We start from the raw sequence: 15524 nt of genomic DNA, 5'->3' as shown, positions 1-15524 counted from the left end.
GTCAGCAGAGGCCAGCAGAGGTATGCAGAGGCAAGTAGAGTCCAGCAGGGGCAGGCAGTAGCAAGTTGTAATCGTTATACGTTGTCAGAAGTATCAGGAGTGGTCAGCAGCGGTCAACAGAGTCCAGCGGAGGCAGGCAGAAGTCAGTAGTAATCGTTATACGTTGTCAGAAATATAAGCGGTGGTCAGCAGAGGCCAGCAGAGGCTGGGAGAGGCTAACAGTAGCCAGTCGTAATCGTTATACGTTGTCAGAAGTAACAGGAGTGGTCAGTAGAGGCCAGCGGAGTCCAGCGGAGGCAGGCAGACGTCAGTAGTAATCGTTATACGTTGTCAGAAATTCCAGGAGTGGTCAGCAGCGGTCAGCAGAGGCTGGGAGAGACTAACAGTAGCCAGTCGTAATCATTATACGTTGTCAGCAGCGGTCAGCAGAGGCCAGTGGAGACCTGTTGACAGGAGGTCGGATATTAGTTGTTTAAGAACAAGAAGGGAAATGTGAGCCTTTCTCTCTCGACTCCCACGAGACGGTCCGAACTTACTTTGGGCAGCTTCGGTGAATCGAGAAAGAGGACATATGTCATTTTGTCTTTGTCGGGTTTTCGAAACTCGGTGCCTTTCTGGCATCTCTGTTGTATGACAGATAAATAATTGCATTATCACAGACGAGGTGTGCGAGTAAACCTTTCGCCAAATGCATTTTTCGGTCCATTTTTCTGTGGTGCTAGAACCCCTGATGTCGCTTACATTTCTCGACGCCAGACGTGAGCGATTTTTGAAGATTCGTTGGCCAGAACATTTCCAAAATGCTGGACCCACTTAAATTATTCTATTATCCTACAGTTGCGGGAAAACAAGTACAAGAAAGAATGCAAAGCTTCTTCGTAGATTTTTATTATTTATATTCAATCAGTCAATACATTTTCAGTTACAACGATATTAACATACACTATATTTTGTTTTTAACATTTAATCAGTAACATTTAATCGTAATCTCACACACAACTATACCTATTTCTGCTGAACGTCCATTTTATAAATCAGTGGTTCCTATTAATGCGACTTGTAATTGCAAATAAACGGTATGGATGTTTATATAAATCATCATTGATAGTATTTCAGGTTTCAAGAAATTATTTGCAGCCACTCATTTTCGTAGGAGCAGAGCCGTACAGAGGTATCGGGAAACGCAACGAATATAGAACGAAACAAAATTTCTATTGCGTGTTCCGTACCGTTTACCTTTAGGCACTCTATATTACAAATTGTTGCGTGTATTTAACTATTCGCTACGCAAGAGTTGAATAACACATGTCGCGTAGAAGCTGCGCAAACTTACACCGGAAACTTGACGACGATTCTCGTCTCGCGGCCTAAATCAATTTTACCCGAGAATTAAAAGTATTTATGCACTATCAGGCTATCGACATACGCGATCGCATAGATCTTTATCGTTTTGCAAGTCGTAACACATCGACAGAACACACGGCGACATTGACAACTGGGTAACGCGTTGACGAACGTTTAATAATAATCGACCAAGCGCGCGCAATTTACTTAGATATGTACTTGTTTCCTTTTCCATCGGGCATATCTCGGTTCTAAACTTCTGTTTGGGGACGTTTCGTCAGCCATTCGGCGATTGCAGGTATCCCGTGGACCCTCTTCTTCAGCGCTCGAAGACCTGGGTAACTTTCCAAGGCTCCGCTGCCGAAAATATTCTCGAAATTCTCCAGAGCAACAGCGAACACAAAATCCGCCCACGTGGTCTGGAAAAATTGGCCCAGGGATTATTGAAAGAAAAGAAAACGAAAGCGATATTACGATTTTAACATTAACGCTAGATTTACAGATTCTAGAGGCCAAAATAAGGCGAAAATCAAGAATACCAATTTGTTGATGGAGGCTTCGTTAAAAAGTTATTAATGTTTAAAGTTGCGCTAGAATTGAATTTTTTTCTAGAAAATGCGCAGGATTTCGAGGGTATGTCTATTCACCTAAAATGATTATAATTAACCCCCCTAGCTAAAAATAATTTTTCTAGAACGATTTGAAATTTTTTTTTTTCGTCGAAAAATTTCACACCTTCCCGAATTTTTTTCTAGAAAGTGGGTAGGATTTCGGGGGTATGTGTAATGACCAAAAATGGTTATAATTGACTCCTGGAATTGAAAATAATTTTTTCAAAACGATTTGAAATTTTTCAATTTCGCCGAAAAATTTAGACACCACCCCCTGGGTCGATTTTTCTTAAATATTCGTTTTTAGTTTTTAATAATTTTGTTTGACACCCTACAGAAAAATTGTCTAATACTTTTTTGTAGGTGCCCATGGGCTCTGCTTCACAAAAAAATTTCAATGAGATACCTTTACTATTGTAGGAGTTATGGCCGTTTAAAAATTGGACCACCTTTTTGGGGTTTTTCACATTTTACGAGATTAAGGAGGAACTTTTCCAATATTTTTAGAATTTCTACATATTCTCTACTAAAATACGCGTTGATTGCTTTTTTAAACATTAAAATCCTTCAATCCGTTCAGAAGTTACGACGTTTTAAAGATATGCATCAAATTTCAGAGAAGCATTTTTGGCCTCACATTAGATTTTCGGTAAAAAATTTTTTTCTTGAAAGTGCGTAAGATTTCGGGGGTATGTCTATTCACCAATAAATGCTTGTAATTGACCCCTGAAACTACATATAATTTTTTTAGTATGATTTGACATTTTTTAATTTCATCTAAAAATTTCATTACCTACTCGAATTTTTTTCTCGAAAGTGGGTAGGATTTCGAGGGTATGTCTATTCACGAAAAATGATTATAATTGACTCCTGCAACTAAAAATAATTTTTCCAGAACGATTTGAAATTTTTTTTTTCCGCTGAAAAATTTCACACCTTCTCGAATTTTTTTCTAGAAACTGAGTAGGATTTCGAGGGTATATATAATGATCAAAAATGATTGTAATTGACCCCCGCAACAGAAACTGATTTTTCCAAAACGATTAGAAATTTTTGAATTTAATAACTTTTTAACGAAGCCTCCATCAAGAAATTGGTATTCTTGATTTTCGTCTTATTTTGGCCTCTAGAATCTCCCATTAAAATTTTTCCCAGGGGGTGGCCGAACACCCTGTATATAGTAATAAAATTCTAAATGAGTCAAATTGGCTCAGTCCGTAAATCTAGTGTTAAATCTACCGAAACAACAACTTACGGTGGAGCCAACAGCGTAGCCTCCATTCTCGCCGATAGTTTGTTCAAACTTGTTCAAGTAAAAGGGTATAGTTTCTTTCAAAAGCTTCGCCTTCTTCTCCTCCTTCTTGAACTGATCCTTCTCCGTGAGATACAGAGATATAACTGGAACATACAACGTCGATTTATCATTGCCATGAAATGTAATTTTAATTCTCTTGAAAGGGATTGAAACTATCCCGGCACGATTAAAAATATCTACGACTAACATTTCCTTTGCACAGAACATCGACAATCTTTGTTCCACGAGTACTATTTGTCCGCGTCAATACGAAACAATCAATTCCGTCGTAATGACTCGACAACAATGAACTTGCTCGTGATAAACAACGAAATAGTCGCGCTACCATTATTTTTCCGCTCTCTGGACATTATTCAAAGAAGTTTCGTTGCGTCGAACGGTAAGAAAGGTTCCAGACATTGTCATTAAAGTGATAAATTAGACGTCTGCTGCAGTAGAGAGACGCAGTCGACGATTTAATAAAAAGTTTATAAAATTGCCCATCTCGAAGTAAACTTTTACAAGCCCAAGCTTCTTATTAATTAAAGTAGTTGTATTTCTTCAATTTTCGCGATGCAAAGTAATCTAATGGTGTGAGAATTAAGCAAAACGCGAGCGTTTCGGAGGATACCAAAGTCCGCCATCTTGCAGGCGCGTTCAGATGCGACGAATCGAGCGTAATCTACGACGGAATAGAGCGAAGCAAATGCAGAACTGGAAAAAAAAATTTACGTAAATGATATACACCGCAATTATTTCGTATAAAAACGGAAATACTAATTACGTTGGCGTCGTTATCGAACTTGTTTTGCATTTTTCAAATTTTCACGCGATACACGTTCGCGTCGCAAAAGGACGGGTCTTCCCTTCGTCCGTTCACACACGATTCAGCTCCTTTCAATTAATACGATCTACGCGCGGATCGTTAACGCATCACGCAAACAGTCCGCGTTGTATAATCACGCATATCGTAATTGAAAATTAGTACGTTATCGCGCGCGCAGGATCTTCCTCTGCTCAGTCATTGTGCAATACTTTATTATTCCGATGCTGTTCGCGGCTAATAAGTTCTAATACAATGTACCGTGGATGCGACAAGAATTTACACGCGAAAAGGAAACTCTGAAAGCGCTTTTCCTCGGTTTACCGCGACGACGGTTGCGAAACGAGCAAGACGAGTTATACGAGATGCCAAAGGTTCCTTGCAACGTATGCTTGTCGCCGGTAAAGCATGATTAAACTCCGTAATCTGACTTCTATTTTTAAAAGTAAGTCGAACCTCTCTATCCGCCATTTAAAAAACGAGTCATTTTAAGAATCATTACTGTACTCGATCCACGTAGGTTTCACTCAAAAAAAAGAACGACTAGCCTACCGGGTAGAGAACGCTAATCTGCACAAGTATCATAGAAGCAAAAATAAGGGTTAACGTGCTGGTTTTCGTGTTATTAATCGAAAACTGTTGCGAACGATCGCTCCGGTTGCAAAGATCGTTGTAGGACAAAATTTTGACAGGTTATCCTGTGGAGCAAAAGCAGACGAACACGTATAGATTGTCGTGCTCGTTTTCGAGTTATTGACGAGTAAATGTGTCAAAATTCGATACAAAAAAAAATGACTGAGAGTCATCTGGCGCAGACCATTTTTTCAACCAGTCCGTACGACGACCTCATCGCTTTAAATCACTCACTTTGCTTGAGGTCTCCGAGGGTATCAACAAGCACATCGCACAGCATCGCCTCCCATTCGTCCCTTCCACTCAGATTGTGTTTCCTCGCCAAGTATCTCGCCACCGCATTGCTCTGTGCTATCGGTTTCCCGTCTATCTCCAGCACCGGTAGCATTCCGTAAGGCATCGCTAAGAACAACACACAGATCGAACGAAATTGACGTTCAAACCTATACGGACGATCGATGCGAAATTCTACGGCCCCCGAGACCGAGTCTTCGCGATGCACGTTACGCTCGTTTCCGAATGTGGGGCAGAATTCATACCGCCTTTAATCAACGCGTCCTGCTAATGGAGCCCCTGAAACTTTCATATCCGCAATTCGACGCTCGTCGAACCTATCGTTAAATACGCTCTGCGAAATTTCCCTAGATCCGTCCAGTATTTATCCGCAATATCGAATGGCTGGTAAAATATAGACGCGTCCCAGCCTCAAACCAAATACCAGGTTGCTCGCGGAGACAATCGAAACGCACATTCGTCCTTACCGAAGTAATTATCGAGAAACGAATGTATCGCGATCCAAAAGATAGCACGTGCATTATGTTTACCTCGAAAGTTTCGTCGATTTTAATATTCGACGTAGTTCTCCAAGCATTTCCCCGTTCGCGATTTCCCTCGAAAAGCGAAACGACAGGCGAAGCGCTCGCAGAAAGGCAACCGTCATCAGCGATTGAAAGCTACAGACAAAGCGAGCATACAAATTTTGTAGAGCGAAGCTAATTTAATCTCACGACGTTCGATTCAAATTATAAACATTGTTTGGAGCTGGCTTGCGCTTTGCTCTTCGAGTAACAAGTTACGCAATAAACGTTCCTTCGCGATTTATTAAAGTCCCCTGCAACGCGAACTTCTCGTTCGTCGCTAATGACCATTCGAGACCGGACTCTCTCGTCTTTCGACCGAATCACCGATGCAATTACAAATCTTCGACTACCGGTTCGTCTCGTTTAGAGAGAAGCATCTGGATTCTTAACTTGAATTGAAACTTACTGAATAGTCGTTCGAAAGGAAAACTAAACTGTTAGCTCTTACCTTTCTTCAGTTCCGGCCAGTTTTCCTTGGAGATCCTCTCGTCGACATAGTCGATGCCCGCGTACGCAAATATGTAGCGAATTTGCTCGGCGCGACCACGAGCGTCGAAGTAGATCAGTTTGTAAGTTGGCTGTCCCTCGTCCATTTTCTTTTCTCGCGATCTGGAACAATCGTTCGTCTCATTAATAAATTGGGACGGTATTATTGCAGTTACTTGTCTGTTGCAAAAGGAAAGGCGATCGACTGTAAATCATATTTATTTAACATTATACTCGTCAAGAGATTGAATAATACGGAGTGAATCAGTCGGATGGAATAGGCAGAGTATCGTTAAATCATCGCACTTTATCACTCTCGGTCTAAAAATAGAAAATCGCGGAAAACGCGGGAAGCGCGGCGATCGGAGATTTTTTTCCCTGCGCTCGACAGATTTTTCATCTCGTCTAATCCGTCGTCCTACTCGTCGACTTCTATTTTTTATTCCCACCGTTCTTATATTGCAATTTGTTCTTTACTCAAGCCCTTTTCATTCACTTTTCAGTACGTGTTTCCCGGCTTTTTTAATTTTTATGACATCGAGGCTCACGACTCGAAATAATTATTATTCAGTGCAGTTTCTTCAGCGTCGAAATTGATTCATTTGTTCCGGTTTAAAGAACCATTTACACCGAGGGAAGTTAACTTAGAGAAGCGAAAAGCTGGCCAGCCGTACGACGTAAATCGAGGAAGAAGGAGACTGTGGAAACGTGCAAGGTTAATCATGGCCGATTTCCGTGCAATTTAACGTCGAGTGACTCTTACGTCGTATATCGATCCTTTTTCTTCTGTTTTCTGACCAACAAACAACCCTCCACATCGCTTACCTCGTACTTTCGTCATTCGATATTAAATTCACTGAAATCGGAAGCACGAGGGGCGAGTTCATATAAATTTAATCGCGATAAACTTCATCGATCGCGTCGTTGTTTCGACATTTAACGCGAGTTTCGTTGTATCGCGATGAAACGATTTAATCGAAAGGCGTCTCTGACTCGTGTACCGCAATCTTTCGAAAATATCGAAGCCCTGGGCATTGTTAAATGTCAACGTAATTTTAAAAATCCTAATTTTGGACGTCGAGGGCCTCCCGTGATTCCTTGGATCCCGATACGTATCGACCATTACGGCGATCACCTTTGCAAATTTACAGTCACCGTAATCCGTGGGTGGCTTCCGTAATCGCGGTGAATTTTAATCTACTCGCGAATCTCCGGCCGCTTGTTCCCTGGATAACGAGGGGGTTGCGTGTTCACGTGCGTGCAGCAGAGAATACTATCGGATCGCCAAGTCTTTCTGTGCAGATAAGTTTGAATATACCCGCGGAAATCGTCGAGATTCATTGCCAACGCCTCCCCGATAGTCTAAATTAACCCATTGTACCCCGAAACAAAACAAAAAAACTAATCGAAAGTGCAAGTGTTCGAAACTATTGATTCCAATCTTCGCAGTAACGTTCGATTGGCCAGAAAGTACTCTCAAATTGTTGACAATAAGCATTGCATCCATATATTTTTAATGGAAATTTGTATCAGTGGTGAAACTCAAGCTCAGTTAGCAGAAAACCGTTAAACTGTGAACAGCATTTCCGTTTGTAAAACTATTATACCTTATTTAAAATATATCTTAGATCGAAGCTCTGTTGTATTTATTTAACAAATAAATATTCAACGCAAATATAAAAAACTTTGTTAAACAACGTGTTAACCTTTTCCCAGACTCCCCACGACTTCCTCCCCTCCATTTCAATCGGGGATTCGGACTAGGAAGAATCAGAGCAGAGGGAATCGACTATAATCGTTTGCATTTTTAAAGTTAAGAGCGCGTTCGAGATATTATGCACGCAGAAACTACGTATTGCACGTTGTCTAACTGTAAACGAACACATATTATGCAATAAAGCAGTAGTTTATACGAACTATTTTATGCCCGATGCTTCAATGTTGATAAGCTTCGTATATGATCTAGGAAATCGTCATTTTAGAAGCACTTAAACGGTGGGTATTAAAATAAATGTAGAGCCATTTGGTGTACCTACCTATTATTTTCAAACTACTGAACGTTTATCGTGCGACTAATATAAAATGTGGACAAAATTCTTATTCGCGGCACAGGTATTATTTTTGCCATATTATTGCCAAGTGGATCGAGGAAGTGCTCGAGGTCAGCCACAAATCAGGACACATTACAGAAATTATTTCCATGCACGTATGTATTAATCGTTTGACGTGCGATTTAATTACAAGTAATTCTTCAAATTTTTACCATTTAATTTTATTTAAATTTATTCTGTATCGGCTGATATTCGTGTTCAAGGAGTGAAAACTACCCTTGATATTGTAGACCAAATACCTGTTTAATTAAATTCCTCGAAAACTAATAAAGGCAGGAAACAATATTAAATATGAGAAGAATTTGTGCTTTTGGCGATGGTCTAAAATTTAGACCCTAAATAAACATTTTATTAAATCATACGCGCCACCACTAATTACATTGCTCTTGATAACGTTATTATCGTTATTTGTAACTAAAAGCATTTCGGTCGAGGATAAGTTTTCTCTGTTTTCCTTGTAGGCCCCCCTTATTTTAACGTCGATAGAAGGAAGTAGATACGAGTGAAAGGAATTGTCAAACTGTCTAACGCTGAACGTGTGCAACCATAATCGCGAGCAACTGAAACTTCGGGCGAACACTTCTGTCGATATTTTGAATTCCACGATTCCAGAGTCGCGCCATTTCTAACTTCCAGCTTGTAAGTTGGAACTCGCTGTCGGAAATTGAAATCGAAGTAAAATATTAAAACGTCTTGGACGTTCCTAGCGAACTAAACGACCGAAATCGTTTACACAAAACGAGTAAGTTCAACAAAAGAAGTCTCTGTTGCATTGTTTCGAGATGAAAGCTGCTCATAACAATTCGAGGATGTTCCCGTACGGATTAGAGGTTCACTCGTTTGTTACAAGCAGGTTGAACTTCCTACGAATAAAGAGCAACAGAAGTTTCCTGCTGTAATGCTTCCGTACAAGCGTATTAAATATTTCCGACTCTCTACGTTCGAGCTAATTCACGAGTGATTGCAATTGCAGCTGAAGCTTTCCCATTCTATCTAAACTATAAGTGGTCTATGGATGTTTGTGCAACTGCATATTTGTATAGAAAACAGGTGAAGCCATGGGACCTGGATAGAAATATATTTTGTAATTGGGAGACTGTAAAAATTCGAGGTCTTGAGTTCGTATTTCAACTTTCACCTTGTATATTGCTACGCCTGGACTTGCACTTTCCGAGTTTTGCATATTCGACGGAGATTTACTTAAGAAAGCTTTAGACTCGCGTCTCACTTTTCCAGCGTTGATTTACATTTAAAACGTATCGACGGTTCGAAAGCAAACACTCGCAGACAGATTGGTTTTCAAGACGCTATTTCGACGTCGATATTGCATTAAGTATCCGAAGATCGAAGTCTGAGTAACAAGATTGTCGCTTCAAAGACGGCTGGAGCTTGTTGCCGGGCAACGATGGAATCACCGCGGTTCTGCAAAGTTTAAATTCGACTCGAAACACGGGCAAAAGTCTTCGACAGATTTCCACCGTATCCTTGCTTCGTTAGAAAATCTTTTATCGTATCGAAGTTTTAATACTTATAGTCGATATATTCTTTGCAAACTATTCGATAATTGCTAATTATAAATGAGAGAGAGTTTCGCAGAGAACTGACAATTGGCGAATTTATTTAAAATAGAGTTTCGTATAATATACAGAGTATATCCTGGATGTTGTACAAACGACAGATTACTTTCAATTTGAGCATCGATCAGCAAATGAACTCAAGCTTCGCAAATTCCAAGTGGCGTGTGCTCATTCTCGCTCGATTATAAGCAAACAATTAAGATACGAGCGGCTATATTTGCGAAAGTTAACCAATTCGATGAGCAGTGAAGCGATAGTCGTAGTCCGGTAACCACATTTGACACAAAATCAATGACCAATGTCCCGGTGAACCTTAATTCGGTTCGTGGGCGGACAGCTCGAGGTATAAAGGCACAAAGTATTATCGTCGACGTAACGCCACCCTTTTCAACCGATCTTTCGATCGTTTTTCACGTTGGATCGTTAATCAAAGGATCACCGAAAGGATTTTAATTTCCCCTGAAAAAATCAGTTATCGTGTGGTGACCGAATTTATTTCTTCTACTTCTCGATGTCCCTCCTATAACGTTGTTCGAGAGTTTCGTTGGACTAAAAAAAGAAAGTTTGCCCCGTGCGTATAATAAAAATAACTACCGATTATCTGTTATTTGAAAACTGAAATGTCACGCGGGACCGAAACTCATCCATGCACGCGCCCGTTAAGGAAACTTCAAGCTAAACTTGTATCGGTAATTTAATCAAATTAATACGTTGGTGTATCGATAATGTGTCGCACTTGACAACTCATTTCGATAGCCATTGACCAGAAAACTGTACCAACGCTGTAACGTCAAAACGTCGAATGAAAATTGCGGAATCGTTAATCTGTTTAGCGTCACTTGGTTGTAAAATCTGATAGGAATTAAAAAGAAAAGAAAATCTGGAACACTGGGTTTCTCGGTTAGGAAGATTCTGGAGAGATCGTCCGATCGTTAAACCGATTTTCCAAAAAGTCTCCGGTCATCCTCGAAGGTCGAAAGCGTCAACGTAAAAATCAGTGGTGAATTAATAATAAAGTACCTTAAGTATGTATTACGGTTTCGCTTAATTTTTTATTCCATCGATTGCTTGGCCAATCGATAAGGAGCGCTTGTTACGCGGTAATCCGTTGTTCCGAATCGCGAAGCTCCCGCCGATTAATCGATTAGGCGCGCTCAGAGACGCGTTTCATTTCCCATAATTCGATCTGTGCCCGGTTTGGTTAAGCCGTATTTACACTTTTCCACTTTGGATATTAATCGTCCACGATCAAAGTGTAAACGTTCCATTCGTCATCGTTTCCTCCAAAGTGAACAATGAATACTTTTATAAATGAGATAAAATTTTAAATAGAACAGGTACGCGCGAGAATGAAAAGCAAGATAGAAGTTGCAGATAATTATCCAAAGATAAGAGGCGTAATTTCGTCTTTGTTGTCGCGTTCTGTCGCCATTTAGCAGCAGTTTAATCCTGAGCAAACAGTAGGAAACGCAGCAAACAGTCAGCTGGCTTCGTGCTACGCCGGTTTAAGACACACGAGTACGAGGATCACGATTATGAGGATTCGACGATCGTTGTCGCGATTAACTGGATTAATTCTGCTCCTAGCAAGTGTGGAACGCGCGCGCGCGAGCGCAGAATGTGTAATTGATTTCCAGAATCACGAGTGGCTTCTCAGCCGGTAACATTTAGGCCAAGTAATCCGCGCCCCCGATATCGTATCTTCCAAAGTAACCTACGAATTTCAATTAACAAAATGTAAGATAAAAGCCAAGTTCGATGCAATCGTTTTATGGCCGGAGATACGATTGTTATTTTATTCGTTTTTATACATCGGTGCATCTACGTGTACAGCTTCCTTTTTCATACGAAACTCTGTAATTTTTGTTTTATTTGGAAAACTGAATAAAACTGCATTCAATCGCTGTTTAATTTCCCTATATGACATGTTTTGCGTCTCCAACCGTTTTGTAGCTTTTCCGGGTTGCCTGGGACACCCTGTATTCGTGAGCGACAATACACTTGGGAATAGCATCAAGCTAATCCCACAAACGAAATACATGAAGCATTGTTACCCCTTTGGTCGGAATGTAGGGTAGACTCGAGTTATGTCGCGATACTAGTTATTACGAGACACTTTTCCGGTCGTCTCTGAAACGGATACCATTTGACTAATTTCATGAAACATAATTGGAACGAGTAGTTTTTCGCCTCTAGTTTATGCAATAAAAAAACCATGAAAATCAATACTTGAGAAATGGGAATTGTAATTCACGAACACCGAAGAGAAAAATCTGTGTTCGTAGCATTTTGCTTTCATTTATCTAGCGATATTACTTATAATTCGTCTTCGAGAGCCCCCGAGTGATTCGTCTATTCAACCCCCATTCTTCGACGTCCCTCTAATCCCTCGTTTTCCGAGACAAGTCGTAAATCTTCCAAGATTTGTTTCATATCAAGAGCACCTAGAAATTCGACTAGTCTCCCCCCGATATTAATGCAAGAAAATTTTAAACTTTACCTAGATATTATTATTTTATTATTCTTTTTCTTTAGATTTTATTTTTTTGAATATGTTCTCAAGTTTTCGCCCCATTACGCAAATTTAATGATTTTTCGACGAGAATATTGGTCGTTGCGAGCAACGGTACTTTCATTATCCCTTGTCGTCAATTTCGCGAAGCAGAAACTCATCGTTGCGCGTGAAAAGTATCCAGGCCGCAAGGGTGAAAAAGAAAATACGGGGAAAGAAAAAAACGCGAGAGAGGAATAAACGAGAAAAGACGGAAAAGCGAGCGACCGGGACGACTGGGACGTATAGAAGACTTTGTAGTGGGTGCATGAATAAAAAATGTGCCGGCAACACGCGCCGACCTATTTTGGCTCACCCACGACACGATGAATATTAAAACGAAATATTTCGCGAAATATTAGGGGGCCACTTATCGAATACGAATGTTCAAAGGGCGGACGGATAGAAAGATATCAAAAAATCTTTTCTGTTTGCTTTTTCAAAGAAATCGTATGAATACTGTACAAATTTAAGCGCTTTATTCGATACGCAGTTTTTAAAAAAACGATCTGATCTTTCAATTGAAAAAGACTTTAATAATAAACTATCCATCGTTACATGCAACAGGGTAAGCGCAACTTATGCAATCTGTCCCACAGGAGCGTGTCACAGATTAAATTATCCTACTAATCATAAGCCACGTTGGAGCACTCGATCTACCAGAAGAAGTGGAGAAACACCGATAAGATTGCATGATTAGGGTTATTTTAACGCACTGCATCGTCACAGATAGTTTGAGTACACGGGGAATGTTAAAATTGTGTGATACGGGGCTTCTCGTATCGATGGAACGTTGAATCAATCCGGAAACAAAGGGATTTGCTCGAAACATCGAAATATCATGCATCCAGGAAAACACTAACGATCACTGATCAGAGCGTTCGAAATTTGACGTCGAAAAGAAGTCAGCGAACGTTAAACGCCTAACGGGCCAACGGTTCGATTTAAGGCGCGCTGTTATTGAACCGAGCACGATAGGAGACCTTCGATTATGCGTAGATAGTTAAACGAAGCGTCGATTTAAACTCACCGCCAGTGTCCTCGCGCGGAAATGCCAGCACCCTTAGTCAGCTGGACGAACACTCGCGCGGAGCGGGGCTCGCACTGAGCTCACACGCGAAACGAACGAATCCAGGGTCCTCGTGTTCCTTCGGCACCACTTGCTCTCCTCCGCCGCTACCCCTCGACCCACGACCCTCCAGCCACCTCGAGCACGATGCGCAACCTCGGAATATTTATGCCACCCCACGCCCCATGTTCCACTCCTCCCGAACGAGGAACCGTTAGAAGCGAAAATTGTTTTACGACTTCGACCATACCACCACCCCCTTTCGCCTCCTGCTTCCTTTCCGGTCTGTCGACTTCTAGCCGACGAAATTGCTATAAGAACACCGCCATTTTCCAGAAAAATTCCGGGAACTTTGGTCCTCCTATCCCTCCGCATACACGGTATCGTCGGGTCATTTACGACTGCTTTGCATATGTATAACTTCGGTAAATCCTGTCAATACTGTTAGTTTGCCGTGGCTCTGCACCTAACTTCATGGAGCCGGGATTGCCAGTTGATACTATTTACTCTACCTTCTTGAAAGCGTCCAATACCGTCAATCACTCTATTCTTATTGCTAAACTCCGTTCCTTGGGGATCAACGACAATCTGCTTGGACCCCCAGGTCGCGATCGAACCACCAAAATGTTTTATAGTTATCTGCAAATTGTTGCGTCCCCGCCATTTCCTACGGAAATATCATTCGTGTGTCGCTAATATAGGTAAATACTTCAATTTACAATATCGTTGAATTAAAATTGCTTGGAATAAATTCATCTTCCCAGGCTGCATGGGTTAGAAACGAAGTCAATCGGGGTTAAAAATTCAAATGGCGAACGTTCGCGCGCCGAGATTCCTTATTGCCGCAGTAGAACGTACCCGTCTGTGATCAGACACGCGTATGCAAACAGGTGGGAAGCATCGATCGCGCGGTGTAATTTTTTTCGCGGTATGAAATCTCGATCCACCCTATCTTCTTACGTCGCTCCACCTACGTGCGTACATTTTGAACAAATTTTATTCAATCAGGTACCATTATTAAAACTTCTCGCCGATTTCGCCTCGTTTGAAAATCGGTTTCCAACCTCGACGAGTCCAAAAGTCTTAAATAACGAGTACGAAACACCAAAGAGCAAGGCGTAAATCGCGAAAACGTGATCGCAGGATAGAAAGAACGTTTCAATGGCTGGTGATTTATTAGAGCCGCGTGTGGGTCGTGCGATTCGTTTCTCGCCGGCGACTAAATCGAGCTTCCAAAGCGTTCCGGCTTGCGGATCGCGAGAAACGATCCGCTCGCGACGCTTTCGCGGCGGATTCATCAACACGCGATATTCCCGTCGTAACGCATTTCCATGTAACACTATACATACGGCGTAAACGGCCACGTGAACAGGGGGAGGCGCGGCGAGTGTGTGTTAAATGTTATGCCGTGCTTGGGTCGGTTAATTGGTCAGAGCAAGCCAGTTAGTTTCATTACGTTACCTCCATCTTCGTGGGTTTCGCACAATAGAGGCCTCCTCCAGTAACGGGGCCACCAGGCCTGTGCTCTAGGGCCGCTTTATCGGATCGAGATCCGTCCCTGCCGAAATTCCGACCCATTCAACGATTCCGCCATTCCTCTGGTCGTTAGCCCTTTCAATGTCGAGTAAAATTACGATTTCCAGCTAGAAAAATGTGTATTTATTATACATATTATTCTCCAAGTGTTCTTAGAACAGAGAAGAGAAACGTCAGCACATCTAGAAGCTTGGATCTGAAAGTGCCAAAGAATAAACAGATCGTTCTCATCCCTGAACAAATAGAAATAACACGGTGAATCGGAGGCGTCAGTAAGATTAAATTGATATTTCAATATCAATTGTCTCCATCATTTGTCTCTATCTATCATCTATCAATTGCCCCAATTTCAGCCATTTACGGCCATTTGACAAAAAAAAGTATTCGACAAAACTTTATTGGTATCGAGCGCACAACGAATGACAATGATACAAATTCCTAGATCAGTTTGTTTTCGTAGCTAAATCACCTTGACTTTTTCAAGTGGGGACTAATTTTGACTAACACATTGCTGGACTTAGAGTAGCGATGAGAACTTTGCGTAAACATAGGTATTTTAATGTTTAACGTAAATAAAGTTAGTGTCACGATGCGACCAAGATTGGTCGGGCAACCGAAGAAGACGTATC

General features: G+C 41.2%; 1 protein-coding gene across 1 annotated transcript; it reads right to left on the bottom strand.

Annotated features, from left to right (window-relative positions):
• Positions 1-872: 872 nt before the first annotated feature.
• On the bottom strand, positions 873-13472 carry LOC143345909 (glutathione S-transferase). The gene is made up of 5 exons (XM_076773515.1): positions 13321-13472; positions 6014-6174; positions 4940-5107; positions 3211-3353; positions 873-1763 (listed from the first exon to the last, which is right to left on the bottom strand). Exons 2-5 carry the CDS (start codon positions 6156-6158, stop codon positions 1596-1598), a joined length of 624 nt encoding a protein of 207 aa, XP_076629630.1. The 5' UTR covers positions 6159-6174; positions 13321-13472; the 3' UTR covers positions 873-1595.
• Positions 13473-15524: the final 2052 nt, after the last annotated feature.

Source organism: Colletes latitarsis, chromosome 9 (assembly GCF_051014445.1).
Source record: "Colletes latitarsis isolate SP2378_abdomen chromosome 9, iyColLati1, whole genome shotgun sequence".
NCBI classification, from domain to species: Eukaryota; Metazoa; Arthropoda; class Insecta; order Hymenoptera; family Colletidae; genus Colletes; species Colletes latitarsis.
Note: the sequence above shows the minus strand (reverse complement) of the source record. Positions and strands in the feature narration are given on the sequence as shown.

Excerpts from the sequence above, each read along its gene's own strand:
- LOC143345909 (XM_076773515.1), bottom strand. The coding sequence starts at position 6,158 with ATGGACGAGGGACAGCCAACTTACAAACTGATCTACTTCGACGCTCGT. Across the intron at positions 5,108-6,013 it reads CTGGCCGGAACTGAAGAAAG|CGATGCCTTACGGAATGCTA; the intron begins GTAAGAGCTAAC and ends TGTTGTTCTTAG. Across the intron at positions 3,354-4,939 it reads CCTCGGAGACCTCAAGCAAA|TTATATCTCTGTATCTCACG; the intron begins GTGAGTGATTTA and ends TGTATGTTCCAG.